At 37.1% G+C, this 14,731-nt stretch overlaps 1 protein-coding gene across 1 annotated transcript in view; it reads left to right on the forward strand.

The window, feature by feature from the left end:
- NUP107 (nucleoporin 107kDa) overlaps window positions 1-14,731 on the forward strand; it is a 65,612-nt gene that overhangs the window by 23,952 nt on the left and 26,929 nt on the right. The window contains exons 9-14 of the mRNA XM_006886104.1: window positions 3,441-3,512; window positions 4,007-4,095; window positions 8,481-8,559; window positions 11,303-11,416; window positions 11,878-11,968; window positions 12,122-12,198. Of these exons, the coding sequence (XP_006886166.1) occupies window positions 3,441-3,512; window positions 4,007-4,095; window positions 8,481-8,559; window positions 11,303-11,416; window positions 11,878-11,968; window positions 12,122-12,198 (522 nt within the window). The remainder of the gene's footprint in view (window positions 1-3,440; window positions 3,513-4,006; window positions 4,096-8,480; window positions 8,560-11,302; window positions 11,417-11,877; window positions 11,969-12,121; window positions 12,199-14,731) is intronic.

Genomic DNA, 14,731 nt, shown 5'->3' on the forward strand with positions numbered 1-14,731 from the left:
AGGACAGAGCGGAGTTTAGGGCTGTTGTACATAGGGTCGCTATGAGTCGCAGGCGGCTCGACGGCACATAACAACAACAATAACATTATTCTTTGTACTAATTTTTTCCTTGTGTATGTGATTTTCTTTACTCTGGTGGGGTGAAAACAATAGTTGCACCTTAGATGGCAACTATTTCCAAGACCTTAGTCACACCTCTAATCAAAGTAGAATGTAGACCATTATCTTTGTGGACTATTTTATGCCATTGACTTTGATGTCTCCCAAGACTCTACTCTAGTTCTGAACCCCACCCCACAAGCCTATTGACCCATTCCCTCAAGGTGCTTGTTTATGACTAAGAAATTTTCATAACTTTGTACTCCATATATGCTCTACAATATTCATGACTGTCTAATACCCTCTTAATCATATAAATGTAGTCTCATTCACCTTCCTGTCCTGGGTCAGCTTGAGTGTTAGTATATCCATTTGTAGATGATGATGATAATTACCACCATTATTTCAAGATAGGGTATGTAATAATACTTATCTGTATATTGCTGCTCTCTTCACCCCTCAAGGTAATAATTGTCTTCCCTCTGATTGGTGAGGGTACCCTCTATCTCTCTTCCAAGGTATTGGTGAGGGTACCCTCTGTCTACCTTCCAAAGTAATAATCGTCTACCTCTGACAGGTGAGATTACCCTGTGTCTAACCTCCAACCTCCCTTGTATTTTCAAAGAATGTTTCTTTCTGCTTGTAAATCTTTTCTTGACTTTTTTTATAGTAGTGATCTTATATGATAGTTGTCCTTTTGGAAATTACTAATTTACTCAGCATTAACATCTATAAATTCATCTATGTTTTAAGTTGTTTGACATAGTAATCATTATTCTCTAATATTGTGTAGTAGTCCCTTATGTATGTGTACTATATTTTCTCTCTCCCTTCATCTCTTGAGGAACACTTACGTTGTTTTCATCCTTTTCCTGTTGTGAATAATGTTGTGATGAACATGAATGTATATAAATCAGTTGATGTCATGACTCTTAATTCTCTAGGGTATACACCTAGTAATAGGATTTCAGGATCATATGGTATTTTAGTTTCAAATTTGTAAGGAAGCACGAAATATTTTGTACATTGGTTGTATCATTTTACAGTCCCACCAACAGTGTTCCAAACTCTCCACATTCTCACTAGTGTTTATTGTTTTCTGTTTGAAATTTGCTGTTAAACTGAGGTTAGATGGTATCTTGTTGTTTTTGATGGCTGATAGTCACAAGCATTTCTTCATGTTTTTAATTGACCACATAAAGGCTTTCAATGAATTGGCTATTTGTCTTATGTCCATTTTTTAATTGGATTTTGTTGTGGTTAAAGTTTTAAGCATATTTTAGAGATTAATCTCTGGTCCAGAATATTGCTGCCAAAATCTTTCTCCTAGTATTTTTTTAATATCATGATAAAATATTTTGATGCATGTGTAAGGTTAAGTTTTTAGGAGATTTAATTTTTAGGAGGTTCCAGTCATCCTGTTTGTCTTTTGCTGTTTGTGGATTTTTAAATGCTTGATAGGATATTAACACGGTATATTAGGTCCCTTGCATAAATTGGGGGTTTTTTTCCTCTTATTGTATTTATATTTTCTAAGTCCTCTTTTAATGGCTGTTTCATTTTTCATTTTTTAGGATGAAACCAGTTTTGTTTCTTGATTGTGTTTTGTTTTATCACAATTCTTGATTGTGTTTTGTTTAGTCCATTAAGTCTTAAAATTAATTAAGCACTGCAGTGATGAATTGTTGTTGTTGATTGCTGTCAGTCGAACACTCAGCGCCCCTATGAAAAAAAGGCCTGAAGCCTTTAGAAAACTATCGTCATTTACCAAAGTTCATAGAGTTTCCAGAGGCATGTTGTTTAGGAAGTGGATGCCACTCCTGCTTCCTGCTGTATGAGTATTCGCCCTAAAATCCAGCACTTTTACTTTTGATCTCCTGGAGCCATTTATGAAGGCATCAAAGACATCAAATGGACCCATAATACTTTCTGAGATATTCTGCAAAGAATGTTTAGCCTTCAGAGCTCCCAAGGGAAAGCAAGAGAAAGACCAAGCCTGAATCACTGCCTTTAGTGTCTGACTATGTCTCCCCTTGAAAAAGGAATGGGAAGCCATGAAAAAGGATGGGAAGAGTTCATTGGGCAGCCCCTCCAGATCATCAACGGGCCAGACCTCATTTTGCAGCAGGTTCTGGTTGGCAAGGTCCAGGAGCCTCGGTAGATTAAAACTGTTCATGTTGATGGATTTTCTCTAGAAGGAATCCTGAGCCTTGTAGATAAACGATCTGTGGTTGGAAGTCTGATGTGCTCGCACCTCAGGGAATGCCAGTATGGTGCCTCCGGCTCTGCAAAGCTCTCAATCCTCCTTGGCTGCTCACAAATGAATATATATAAGTAATATATCTTTGTATACTTGTTTGAATATTCCTTAGTAAACACATCTCAGAAGACTTTATCTTATACACACACTCACACACACGTCTATATAGATGAACACATAGGGTGTGTGTGTGTGTGTGTGTGTGTGTGTGTGTGTGTGTGTGTGTGTGTGTGTATGTATCTTTTAATCACCTTAGTGATCTCACCTATTGGTGTTATTAGTTGTCCATTGATTAGCCCGGATTTTCTAAATTGGCAGTCCTCAATTTTCCAAGTCATGACCTTGACCCTTTTTCCATACTTTTATACTACTTAGCTCTTTTCTGGTTTTATTCTATTTAGCTACAACTTTCAAAGTAAAGTAGAATAAAATCAAGAATTATTTTTTATTCATCTTCTGAACTTTAAAGGGAATGCATTTTATAGTTAAGGATATTATTTGCTCTAGGTTTCAGGTAGATAAATCACATAACAAGGAACCTTCCATTTCTAGCATATAAATATAATTTTTATCAGATGACATTTTGGCATTTATCAAGATGTTCATGTTCATAAGATTAACTGATTGATTCAACTCATACATTTGATCAAAATGTATTGTCTTTTAAATAAATTTTATTTTAAGAGCTTTATATTGTTACTAGGTTTTATGGCTTCACTTCTCTGTGGAGAATGAAAATACTGTTTAAAGTTTTTAAATTTTCATTTTATCTATTTAATAATGTAACATCCCATTGCTGTTATGTTTCATTTTTCCCTTAAAACAACATCTTTAGGGAAGTGAAAGCTGAAAGCTTATGCCAAGATTTATAATACCGAGTCGGAATTGCTGCAGATTGATCTGGTATTTTGAAATTGATAATTTTCAGAGATGAATATAGATGTCTGCCATGTAGTAAAATATTTATATGTGGGTGATTAAATATGATAATTTCAGATTTTCTTACCCCTTCTTATTGACATGATACTCTTGGAGTAATTTTTCTTCCTTCCTTTGAAAAAATTTATTTTTTCTTAAATAGCCTCTTAATGCCAGTGAAAAGACAGTTGTGGAAGCATTGTTTCAGAGAGATTCACTTGTCCGACAAAGTCAGGTATGAAGTGAATTAATTCCTTTTTGCAAAATGTGGATACAAAGGTGAATGATACATATATAGAACTGAGTTGGGTTTTTTATTTTTAATTTTAAAACAGTTTTTTCCTTTTAAATTAGACCTTTTTCAAAATTAAATAAAGTAAAAACTGTGTGCTTCCCACAAAAGTTGATTCTCTTACCATAGTATTTATTTATTTAAAAAGATTAAAATAATATTTTTAAATTATTACTTAATAAGGCAGCTCTGGTGGCCTAGTGATAAAAAGCTGCACTTCAATCCCAAAGGCCTATAATGTGAATCCACTAGATGCTTCACTGGAGAAGGATGGGCAGTCTCTTCCCATGTGATTTACTGCCTCTGAAAACCCACTAGAAAGTCAGCTGTGGGTTGGTTCTGACTTGGTGGCAAACAACAAGTTATAAAAAAAGAGAATCCTTTTTAAATTGTTATTTGCTATTTCTAAAATTAGAAATTTTTTTTTTCTTTCCTAGCTGGTGGTTGATTGGTTAGAAAGCATTGCCAAAGATGAGATTGGAGATTTTTCCGATAATATCGAGTTTTATGCTAAATCAGTGTATTGGTAAGTCACTAAAGATTGATTCTTGGAATCAGTTAAAGAATTAGACTGATTATATTGGAATAATTCTTAGAATAATTATATTTCCTTTTGGGTAGTAAAAATTTTGAGGGGATGGTAAGAATCATTTGAGTGATAGAAGGTGATAATAGGTGGTACACGGTTTTAAATTAAAACATGTGGTCAGAGGAGGCCTTTCTGAGGAAGTGACAGTTGAAGACTCTTGAGAAATAAAGAGAGAGACCATGTACAAATATGGGGGAAGTGTTCTGGGCAGGAACTCAAAATGGCAAAGACCCAGAGAAGGTGCTATGCGTGCAAGTAAGCCAGTGTGAACCTGAAAAGCATGATAGGAAAAAGATTGGAAAAATCCATAAAGGGCCTTTTTTTAGGCAAGTCACAATAAGAATTTGGGGGGTAATTCTTAATATAATCATAGTTTGATCATCAGGAAAACACATTTGTCATTTCTTCAGCTACTTGTGATTTTAAACCTTTTCCCCCCCTTAAATATGTCTAAGCAATTATGGGACCTTGATGCTAAGAAGCACCCTAGGGATAATTTCTTCCACAATTTTTTTTTAAAGTACAGATGACCTTTTATTTCAATAACATTGTAAAGAGCACCTTTTCTCTTTAATGCTACTCTGTTTATTAAAAATTAAATTTTAGGGGAGCTCTGGTGGCCCAGTGGCAAGGAGCTGCAACTATAATCCCAGAGGTGCGCGGTTTGAATCCACCAGTTGCTCTGCCGGGGAAGGAGGGACAGTCTCCTCCTGTACCAGTTAGATCTGATTTGATGGTACACTCACACAAAAATAATAAAATAAAAATTAAGTCTTGAATAGTTGTTCTTTTACCTTTTTTCGGGGGGGGTGGTCTTTTTTGTGGGTTGTGTTGGTTTTGGTGTTTTACTAGTGACAAAAATTTGTATTTAGAATAAACAAACTGGACTCTGTTTAGATGATCCCATTTCTGTTGGCAACATCCAAAGCATCATAGTCGAATGTCAGGCTTAATCAAAGTGTTTATTTTAGCTATATCAGTGTCATAGAGCTTCTTTATAGCTTGTTTGATTTGGTGCTATTAGCCTTGACATCCACAGTGAACACAAGGGTGTTGTTATCTTCTGTTTCCTTCATGTCTGACTCAGTGGTCAGGGGAAACTTGATGGCATAGTGGTCAAGCTTGTTTCTCCTGGGGCCGCTTTTTTGGGAATATATGGGCTGCCTTTGGAGTCTCATTGTCTTAGGCTGCCGGAAGATGCGGGACATGTGGATCTTCTTTTTTATGTGGCTGTGGATGCCCTTCAGGATTGCCGTCTTGGCTTTTAACACCTTTGCTTTGGCTTCAGTTTTTGTGAGAGGGAGGAACTTCCGTCTTCACTTTGACTCCGTCTTTGTAGAAAGGGTGAATAGCTGTTCTGAACAAACAAATTGATGATAGAAAGCCATTATCACCACTAATAAATTATATGATTCTGTCAAAATTTACTCATTAGAAGACACCATTAAAATGAACAGAGCCAAACCATGGACTGATAAAAATCACAAAACATGTATGATAAATAACTTTTATCCAGGATTCATAAAGGAACAGAAAGAAATAATAAAAGATAATCCCAATGAAAAGGGCAAAGGATTTAAGTAGACACTTTCCAAAAGCAGATAAATAAATGGCTAATGAAAAAGTGATCAGATCATTAATCATCTGATGATGTTGTTGGTTGTTATGTGCCATCAAGTTCCTCTCATTGAGAGTCTTCCTCTCCTATCTGTCCCTCTCCAAGGGCTGGTCCCTTCTTGCAATATATCCAAAGTATGTGAGACAAAGCTTCAGAATCCTTGCCTCCAGGGAGTAGCCTGGTTTAACCCTCTGTAAAACGAAACTGTTCATTCTCTTAGCAGTCTATGGTATATTCAATACTCTTCTCCAGCACCATAGCTCAAAGGCATCCTCCTTTTATTATTCCTAGTCATTGTCCAGCTCTCTGACACATAGCAAGTGATTGTAAAGACCATGGCCCGTATCAGGCACACCTTAGTCTCCAAAGTGATATCATTGCTCTTCAGTACTTTGGAGAGCTCCCTAACAGCAGACTTTCTCATTTCAATACGTCTTTTAACACGTTGCCACAAATGACGGCAAAAAGTGTTTCTAAGCACAGTCGTCAATTTAAAAGTATACAGCAACATGTTAATTTCCTGGCTGCTGGTGCCAAGAGTGTTAATTGTGGAGCCAAGCAAACCAAAGCTGTTAGCAATCTCAATCACTTCACCATCTGTCATGCTGCTGCCAACTGACCCAGTGGTGAGAATCTTTGTTTTCTTGATATTGAGCCTCAGTCCATATTGAAGGCTGCAGTCCTTGACCTTCTGCAGCAAGTGCTTCAGGTTCTCCTCAATCTGATAACATCCTAATTAAAACCACTGTGCATGCCAAGGTAGCTAAAAATTTTAAAAAAAAAAACCTGATACCAGTAGTTGGCAAGATTAATGACTAGTATACTCATAAATTGGTAGAAGAAATGTAAAATTTTTTTACCATTTGCAAAAGTCTGAGAGTTTCTTATAAGCTAGTCAGACACATAAACTTTTCCCCAGAAGTTTTATTAAATGTATATACTCAAGACAAAGGAAACCGTGTATTTCCATAAAGGACTTATGCAAGAATAGTGATAGTCGACTTTATAATAATTAAAAACTAGGAAATGACCCAGCTGTCCAGCAATAAGGAAATGGAAAAGCTGACTGGAATATATGTATAAAATGAAATGCTACTCAACAATAAAAAGGAATGGATTCTTTCTGTACCTCACTGCAGTGAGCTGGAACCTACTTGTAACTGATTGTCCATTGGGTTTCCAGTGTTGTCAATTGCATGGGAGGTGATCACACATCCTTCTCCCTCAAAAGCTCCTGGTGGATTTGAATCACCAGAGAGATAACAGCCTTTGGTTTAGTATAAAGCTCCCGATGGGCTACATGATCAGAGCTCTCTCATTTCTAGTTACAACATCATAAATGATCTTTGAAACTGTCTTGCATGAATGAAGAATTTAAAAGAGGTTGACTGGGAAGAGATAGGAAGGAATTTTCTGCTGTAATTGTAATGTTCTCTATCTTGTCAGGAGCTTGAGTTAAATAGGAATATGCTCTTACCAGGCAGTGACTGTCCATTTAATATTTGTACATATTTTATGTAAATTTTATATCAAAACCATAATACCATACTGAAGGTGTCCTGGTAGCATAGTGGATACCATATCAAACTACTAACCAAAAAATCAGCATTTCAAAGATGGCCAGTGTCTTTCCTTAAAGGCTTAAACCTTGGGAACCTGATGTAAGGTTGCTGTGAGTTGGATGGCCTAGTGGCAAGAAGACACGCTGCAGTCCTGAAGGTACATGGTTCGAGGCCATCAGCTGGTCTGCAAGAGAAGGTTAAGGACAGGCAATCTCCTCCCATGCTATTAACTGCTTCTGAAAACCCGCCAGAGGCCCAGCAATGGGTCGGTTCTGACTACAGTACAGAACAACAGCAGTGAGTTATACTGAAATTTCTTGGCAATTCATAAAAAAAAAAATTATTTAATATATTTTAAAAACACTCCCCTGGCTGTCAAGCCAATTCTGATGTACAGTCATCCTGTTTGACAGAGTAGAAGTAAGTGCCCTTTAGAGTTTCCAAGGCTGTAAATCTTTGTGGATGCAGTGGAGCAGCTGGTAGATTAGAACCACTAACATTTCCGTTAACAGCCCATTGCTTAATCAATTGCCACTAAGGCTACAATGATAATGTAAAAAGACCAGACCTGTTGCAGACAAGTAGATTATGTTGCATAGTGACCTAGAGGACGGCCCCACACAGTTACATCTCCCTCCCACAGAGTGGTTGGTGGGTTTGAACTGACAATCATTTCAGTTTGCAGATAAGCATGATCGCCACTGCATCACCATAATCAATAGTTAACAGTAGAATTTAGATAGTTGCCATGAAGCTGTTAATTTCACTTTCTGTTTCAAGCAATAATAAAATGTTGTGAGTAAAGTATAACTTTAAAAAAAAGAAAAACTTAAAATTCCCTTTTATGTTGAGTTTTATAGGGTTCTTTTAGTTTCTGATCTATATTACTATGACTTGGTTTTATACGTTTTTAAATTATTGTATTATGTACCTTTACATCAGAATCAGCTTACAGCTGACTTCAGGGGCATTTGAGAGGCTGTAACTTTCACAACAGGAGATGCTTGTCTTTGTCCCATGGAGCAGCTGGTGGATTTGAATCAGCAGTATAACTTCTTAACCAGCAACCACAGCTGTATTTTTGCTAAATGTCTATAAAATTTTCTTTTTTTCTACACTTGTAACTTGCTTTTACTTTTAAGGGAAAATACTCTGCATGCCTTAAAACAACGGAAGCTAACTCCTTACATTGGAACTACACGTCCGCTTGTCACTGAATTGGTAAGTGTTGCTGAAATAAAAGTTGTCTTCAAAACTACATAGCTTTTTTTAAGGCTAAAAATTTTGCTTCATTAAATCCAGAGACTTGGTTAGACGTTAACTCAGAAGCAATTATATTGCATTTGAATTGGATGGAATGTTTTGGGGTGTTTTTTTTAAGATTTGTATATTCAGATAGCTATAATAGCTGTGGTGCACCTGATCCAGGCCGTGGTCTTTGCAATTACCTGCTATGAATTGGAAAGCTGGACAATAACTAGGGATGATAGGAGAATTAATGCCTTTTGAGTTGTCATGCTGGAGAAGAGTGTTGAATATACCATGGACTGCTAGGTCAAACAGGTTCGTCCTAGGGTGAGACCAGGCTGCTCCTTGGAGTCAAGGATTCTGAAGCTTCATCTGACATACTTAGGGCATGTTACAATGAGGGACCAATCCTGGGCGAGGGACATCATGTTTGAGAGAGTGGGAGGGACAGCACAGGAGAGGAAGACCCTCGATGAGATGGATCAATTCAGTGATTGGAATAGTGGGAGTAGGTGTGTCGGAGACAGTGAGGTTGGCACAGTATAGAGCAGGGTTTAGGGCTGTTGTACATAGGGTTGCTATGAGTCCCAGGCAACTCAACGGCACAAAACAACTTGACAGCACAAAACAACAACAACATATTCAAATATTACAAGTGATAAAAAGTAGTGTGAGAATTATACCTGATTTTCCAGCATTAAAAAGTAATTTTGGACTTGGAGCAAAATTTGAGCTCTTCAACTCTAGCTTAGTAATCTATGAAAACTCTTTTAGGTAGAAAACACTTAAAAAAATGAAGCCTTATTAAATAACCTGAGATTAGAAAGGCTATTCTAGAATATGAATTATAGGAACTATAACTCTCGTTAAATGAATACATTTTTTTCTTAAGTCACTTAAGTTTTTCTTTGGATGTTTATCATGTAGATCATACATATAGATTGTTATTTGATATTAAACTTGCCTAGATCTTTAGGAATAGTATTTAATCTCACATACTTAAAAAAACACATATTTTTTTAAATTATTTGTGAAGGTAGAAATAACTTTTAATTTTGGAGCAGTGGTGTGCTAAGCAACTTTTTATTAGAATTCTATTTAAAATTTGGTGTTTCTTTTTTTACTGAAAATTGATGCAGTTTATATAGCATTGATTCCATAGAATATCCTTAAAAGATTTTCTTCTTATTCCAGAATGTACCCACTGAGCTCATTCTGGTCATTGAATATATTGAGAGATCCTCTGTTTCTCCTCTTTGTTCTTCCTCCATCTACCATTTTTTTATGCAAATGACACCCACTGTACTGACTTGCAAACCTTGCACTTCTGTGTGAGCAGTATAATGTGTGTAGGTGAAACAAAACTGACACACTAATTGCAAAAAAATTAACTCTTAATTTTGTTTCGATTTAATTTGGCTGTGTAGCTTACAGAAGAAAGCTCAACTCATCTTGAATAAGTATTCAAGAGTTTTTTTATTATGTTCAGCTAATGAAGTTTTCCCCTCTCATTACCTATGTATGTGCCCAAATAGATCCTGTAGAGCAGACTCGTGTGGTTCTGTGGAGCACTTGTGACACTTTCACTCCCTTTGTTCCTTAACTAAGGTATAATTGAGTATGTTTCAGTGTCTAAACCCAGGATAAATGATGCTAGAATTATATATTGTTGTTGTTGTTATGTGCCATCGAGTCGCTTGTGACTCATAGCGACCCTAGGTACAACATCCCTAAACTCTGCTCTGTCCTGTGCCAAACGCACCATCTCCAGCACACCCATCCCGATTACCCCAGTCGCTGAATCAATCCACCTCCTAGGGGGCCTTCCCCTTCTGTGCTGTCCCTCCACCTTCCCAAGCATGATGTCCTTCTCCAAGGACCGGTCTCTCCTCACAACATGTCCAAAGTATGTTAGACGGAGCTTTAGAATCCTTGCCTCCAAGGAGCAGCCCGGTTTGACCCTTTCCAGGATGAACCTGTTTGTTTTCCTAGCAGGAAACACTGTGTGGTTCAAAATTGGGAAGGGCGTACGCCAGGGATGTGTCCTGTCTCCATAATTTTTTAACCTGTATGCAGAACAGGTTATCCGGGAGGCTGGGCTTTATGAGGAGAAATGTGGGGTCAAGATTGGTGGAAGATCTATCAGCAGTCTGCAATATGCAGATACAACCCAGCTTGCTGAAACTGAGGAGGACCTGAAGTGCTTGGTGCAGAGGGTCAAGGACTGCAGCCTCCAATATGGATTGAGGCTCAATGTCAAAAAGACAAAGATTATCACCACTGGACCAATTGGCAGCATCAGGATGGATGGTGAAGAGATTGAGATTGTTCACAGCTTTAGTTTGCTTGGCTCCACAGTCAACACTCTCGGCACCAGCAGCCAGGAAATTAGAAGACGTATTGCCATGGGAAAGTCTGCTGTTAGGGACCTCTCCAAAGTACTGAAGAGCAATGGTGTCTCTTTGGAGACTAAGGTGCGTCTGATACAGGCCATGGTCTTTACTATCACTTGTTATGCATCAGAGAGTTGGACAAGGACTAAGGAGGATAGAAGGAGAATTGATGCCTTTGAGCTGTGGTGCTGGAGAAGAGTATTGAGGGTACCATGTACTGCTAGGAAACAAACAGAATTATATATAGCTGTAGTAAATTTGTAGTTGGTGCTGTTTTGCTTACTGCTTTTTTGACCAGTTATTTTGTGTGTTTTTTAAAATAGGATCCTGATGCTCCTATAAGACAGAAAATGCCTCTTGATGATCTGGATAGAGAAGATGAAGCCAGATTGCTCAAATATATTTTCACTCTGATTCGTGCTGGAATGATAGATGAGGTAAGTTATGTGTACCCTGCTTATCTGGTTTCAAAAAAATCTTTAACTTGGAAAGGTTCTTTGTGAAAATGCCTTTTCAGTACAGGAATCTCTTTCACAGTATTTCTCTCTGAACAATTCAGTAAGAAGAAACATAAACTCACTCTTGTTTATGCCAACTTCTAATTATTAGAAAATCTTATTGTCTCTGACATACTTGAGCCCATTCCTATGGTCACTCTGTCAGTGAAATGTATTCGTTTAAAATTAAGACAGGCAGAAGGTAGAAATCAAGATATCTGTATCATGGCAGAGTAGAATTTCAGTAACAGATACCGATGTGATGATCCTTTCTAACACTTTTGCCATAAATTTTCTAAAAATCCTGTCACATGTGTTTAAGTTTAAAATTCTAGAAGATACATGCCCCTTTTCAGTAATACACTGCCTGTTTGACTCATCACTGTTTCTTATTTCAAAAGGCACAGCGGCTCTGTAAGCGTTGTGGTCAGGCATGGCGAGCTGCATCACTTGAAGGCTGGAAGCTGTACCATGACCCTAACATTAATGGAGGTAGTTGTTTTGATTTTATTTCGCAAATGGAAATAAAGGTATCCAACTGTAAATGCCACTATTTAGGAATTACAGCTTTTCATTTTAGAAATGTTTGAGATAAGGAGATTTCAATTTAAACTCCCAATTTTTTTTTATTTTCCTATTTTATAGGAATGGAATTAGAGCCTGTTGAAGGGAATCCATATAGATGTATTTGGAAAATAAGTTGTTGGAGAATGGCAGAAGATGTAAGATATTTTTGAACCTGATTTTTATTCTAATGAAAAGCCTATTAATACACTATGAAGTGTTCAACAGAGTAGCATTAAGTTCCTGTTTTCAAGGAAGTTCAAATGAATTTGGGGTGAATATGCTTAACTATTAAGAATTATTCAGATACTAATAAGAATTAAACTCTGAAAATACAAATGAGTTCAGAGAGAAAAAAAATCATACTAAAACTGGCTTCCTGGGAAGAATTTAATTGGCCTTTTGAAAACTAATAGAATTTGGATTGTTGGGCGTGCGAAGAGAAAGGAACTCCAGGTATGGTGATGGTAAAACAGTGCCTACATTGAGAAACTCAATGGAATGTAGTTCTTCCAAGCTGGATCAGAGAGTGAATACAAACAAATACAGGTTATACTGTAGGTATTCCTAAAAATCATGTTGTACCAAAAACTCATAAGGCTTCTGAGGAAAATGGAATTTAAGGGCACAGAGTTCTTCAGTGATGCATGAAAGATAAAAGCTTAGTAAAAATGGTATTTATACGCATGTTAAATGATTAAGATATGTATAAATAGTATAAGAAATACAGTACTTTACCTTGAAAACTACCAGAAGTTTTCATATGGAAGTGGGCATCAAAAAGCTGCAAGTTATAAATTATTATGAAGTAATAGAAGGACAGTTATCAAACTTAAATCAGAATATTTTGTCACTAGGTAGACGCAAGAGGGGAAGACCCTCTATGAGGTGGATTGATTCAGTGACTGGGGTAATTGGGAGGGGTGTGTCAGAGGCAGTGCGATTGGCACAGGATAGAGCAGGGTTTAGGGCTGTTGTACATAGGGTCACTATGAGTCGCAAATGACTCGACAGCACATAACAACAACAGGTAGTTATAGCTTATAACACATCTAGTGAGTAGGGATACCTGACAGGTGTTGAGGTGTGTCAAGTCTTCCTCGCACTCCCCACCACTGCCTTTTTTTAATTGAGATTTGAGCAAAACTTTACAGAGCAGATGGCTTTCATTCAATAGTCTATTCGCATTTTGTTTTATATCATTAAGTACAGTAACCAGTGTCACTGCACTTTTCCTGCTTCATGCCTGTGGTTTCCTTTCCATTATCCTATCTTCTTTCTTTCCACTCAGCCTTGTCCTTGAGCAAATACTTCCCTTTTAACCTTAGAAGTAAACTTTTCTAAGGAGTGACTACCTCACTGGTGTTACTGTTCACCTTATAAGACTGTTGGTTAGGTGAAAGTCGAGCTGTAATGGTGAGTTTTGTTCCAGGTTTGTAGTGTGACAAAGGGCTGTGGTCTCAGGATTTCCATTGTTCTCTATCAGCTTGCCCATTTCTTTGTTTTTGAGTTTTGTTCCTCTTTTTTTTTAACCATTCCATCCAAGACCACCTCTTGTGATCCTTTTTACTGTAGTAATCAGGTACATCTAGTTCATCTGGTCTGAGATAATGGAGGTTGAGGTTCTAATGAACCATTGTTTGGACAAAATAAATTTGGATTCATTATTTCTATGCTGATTTGCCTTTCCTCCTTTTTCTTTATTCTGGACGTGGAGACACCATTATTTGTACTGTAGATGATTTCTCAAAAGCTTTTAAAAGTCCAGTTTTTACTCCCCAGAGTAGTATGTAGAACTTTGTCATTTAACACTAATTGGCTGTGGTATGCAATTTACTGTGAAACCTTCAGAGACTATGGTTCTTATACCAACGACTCATTTCATCAAGGTGTTTGATTAAGAAGCTTCTGTCATTTTGCCTCCTGTTTGTTCTGTACTTGGCTATAGTTCCAGTGTATGCTAATGTGATTGTAGTCCCTTTCACCTGGCTCTCTGTTAATCTTGCCTGTCTGCCTGTCTGTCCTCTTGTAGGTTAAAGTTTTTATTACTAATAATGCAGGACTATGTGTAGTAGTGTTCACCTTTGCTGACTGTATCTTGTGCACAGCTCTGTCTTCTCTTTCTCTGATAATAGTGCTGATCATCCCTTATTTTATATTGCCTTTTCCTTCACCCATCTAGAGATGTAGCTAATCCATTGACTAATTTTCCTCCCCCTTTCCTCCCTTTCCAGCTCTGTGTTTCTAAGCAGCTTGATTCATTTGGTTGCAGTTTTCTGATTCATCTAGTGTTGCTTGTGAAAAAAATCACATCTAAGCAAGTAGGAAATACATGTGTCAGATTTAAAATACACATTTTCAAAGCATACATAACAATAACAGTAGAACTATATGTCTGTAATGGATATTTTGATTGGAAAAAAGTAAATTAAAAACAGAGTGTTCTTAAATGCTGCTCTTAAGAATTTAGGATTTCCATAAGAGTCAATTAAAGTTGCATAGTGGAGTGTACTTGGGGTGGGGGGTGGCGGGGAGATTGTATACCAATGAAAGAATTTTATTTTTCAAAGAGAGGAGTGAACTGGGGGTTAGGGCTGGGCAGGGAGAAAAGTACAACAATGAATGAATGGAAATCCAAAATCTCTGTAAATGTTCATTAAAATAATAAAATACAATTTAAAAATGCAGATA

This window comes from Elephantulus edwardii, unplaced genomic scaffold (assembly GCF_000299155.1).
Source record: "Elephantulus edwardii isolate Elephantulus edwardi_28Jun2011 unplaced genomic scaffold, EleEdw1.0 scaffold00047, whole genome shotgun sequence".
NCBI classification, from domain to species: Eukaryota; Metazoa; Chordata; class Mammalia; order Macroscelidea; family Macroscelididae; genus Elephantulus; species Elephantulus edwardii.